Below are 1,296 nucleotides of genomic sequence, written 5' to 3'. Positions count from 1 at the left end.
CAGGCGGCGCTGCAGGCCAACAAGCGGCCAGCAGGCGGCGCTGCAGGTCAGCAGGTGGCCAGCAGGCGGCGCTGCAGGTCCAGTGGGAATCAGACTCAAACAGCAGCAGCTTCACGAAGCTGGAGATGAAAACAGAAACATTTTCCAGAATGTTTTAATAGTTTTAGACGATTCAGCAGAAAAATGTTTTTGTGTTTTTGTCTCTGATCTCTCTGAATAACCCCATGCCTGGTTGACCGTCCTGTGTTGACCTCTGACCCCGGCAGATGCTGCTGCTGTCCCAGGACTACGGGAAGCACCTGCTGGGTGTGGAGGATCTGCTGCAGAAGCACGCTCTGGTGGAGGCCGACATCTCCATCCAGGCCGACCGCGTCCGCAACGTCAACAGCAACGCCCAGAAGTTCGCCAGCGACACCGACGGTACGCCGGCGCCGCCCGCCGTCCGTCTGTCCACGCCGCTCCTCTTCCTCACCGCTCCTCTTCCTCCCCCCAGGCTACAAGCCCTGCGACCCGCAGGTCATCCGGGACCGCATAGCGCACATGGAGTTCTGCTACCAGGAGCTGAACCAGCTGGCGGCGGAGCGGCGCGCCCGCCTGGAGGAATCCCGCCGCCTCTGGAAGTTCTTCTGGGAGATGGCCGAGGAGGTCCGCTGACCTCCGACCCCTCCGCCGGCCGTGCAGCGGCGGCGGTTTCCACGGTAACCTGGCGTTCTGGTTTGCAGGAGGGCTGGATCCGGGAGAAGGAGCAGATCCTGTCGTCGGAGGATCACGGGAAGGATCTGACGGGAACGGTGCGGCTGCTGAGTCAGCACAAAGCCTTCGAGGACGAGATGAGCGGCCGCGCCGCCCACCTGCAGCAGACCGTCAGGCAGGGCCAGCAGCTGGTGGACGACAACCACTTCGGAGCCGAGAAGATCAAGGAGCGCATCCAGGACATCCAGGTGGGCCGACACGGGGTCAAAGGTCAGGAGGCTTTTACTCTGAAAGAGCCAGCCTAACGGGGCACTTCCTGTCTCTGCAGGATCAGTGGGCGGCTCTGGAGCGCCTGTCTGCCGTACGGAAAACCCGCCTGCAGGAGGCCTGCAACCTGCACCAGTTCCAGGTGAGAACCTCCCACAGATCCCAGCTGGATCCCAGTCAGAGGTCAGAGAGCCACTTCCTGCTGCCCAGGCACCACTTCCTGGTACAATACTCTGCAGGGTGTTGCTAGGTAACCATAAAATACTCTGCAGGGTGTTGCTAGGTAACCGTACAATACTCTGCAGGCTGTTGCTAGGTAACCATACAATACTCTGC

The 1,296-nt window shown here is 60.9% G+C and overlaps 1 protein-coding gene across 1 annotated transcript in view; it reads left to right on the top strand.

Annotated features, from left to right (window-relative positions):
- LOC103477426 (spectrin beta chain, non-erythrocytic 1-like) overlaps positions 1-1,296 on the top strand; it is a 78,770-nt gene that overhangs the window by 59,230 nt on the left and 18,244 nt on the right. Inside the window, 4 exon segments of the mRNA XM_017308877.1 lie at positions 267-420; positions 494-645; positions 723-941; positions 1,022-1,102. Coding sequence (XP_017164366.1) covers positions 267-420; positions 494-645; positions 723-941; positions 1,022-1,102 — 606 coding nt within the window.

This window comes from Poecilia reticulata, linkage group LG15 (assembly GCF_000633615.1).
Source record: "Poecilia reticulata strain Guanapo linkage group LG15, Guppy_female_1.0+MT, whole genome shotgun sequence".
In the NCBI taxonomy this organism is placed as follows: Eukaryota; Metazoa; Chordata; class Actinopteri; order Cyprinodontiformes; family Poeciliidae; genus Poecilia; species Poecilia reticulata.
The sequence above is the reverse complement of the archived record's forward strand: the minus strand, read 5'-3'. Positions and strand labels throughout refer to the sequence as shown.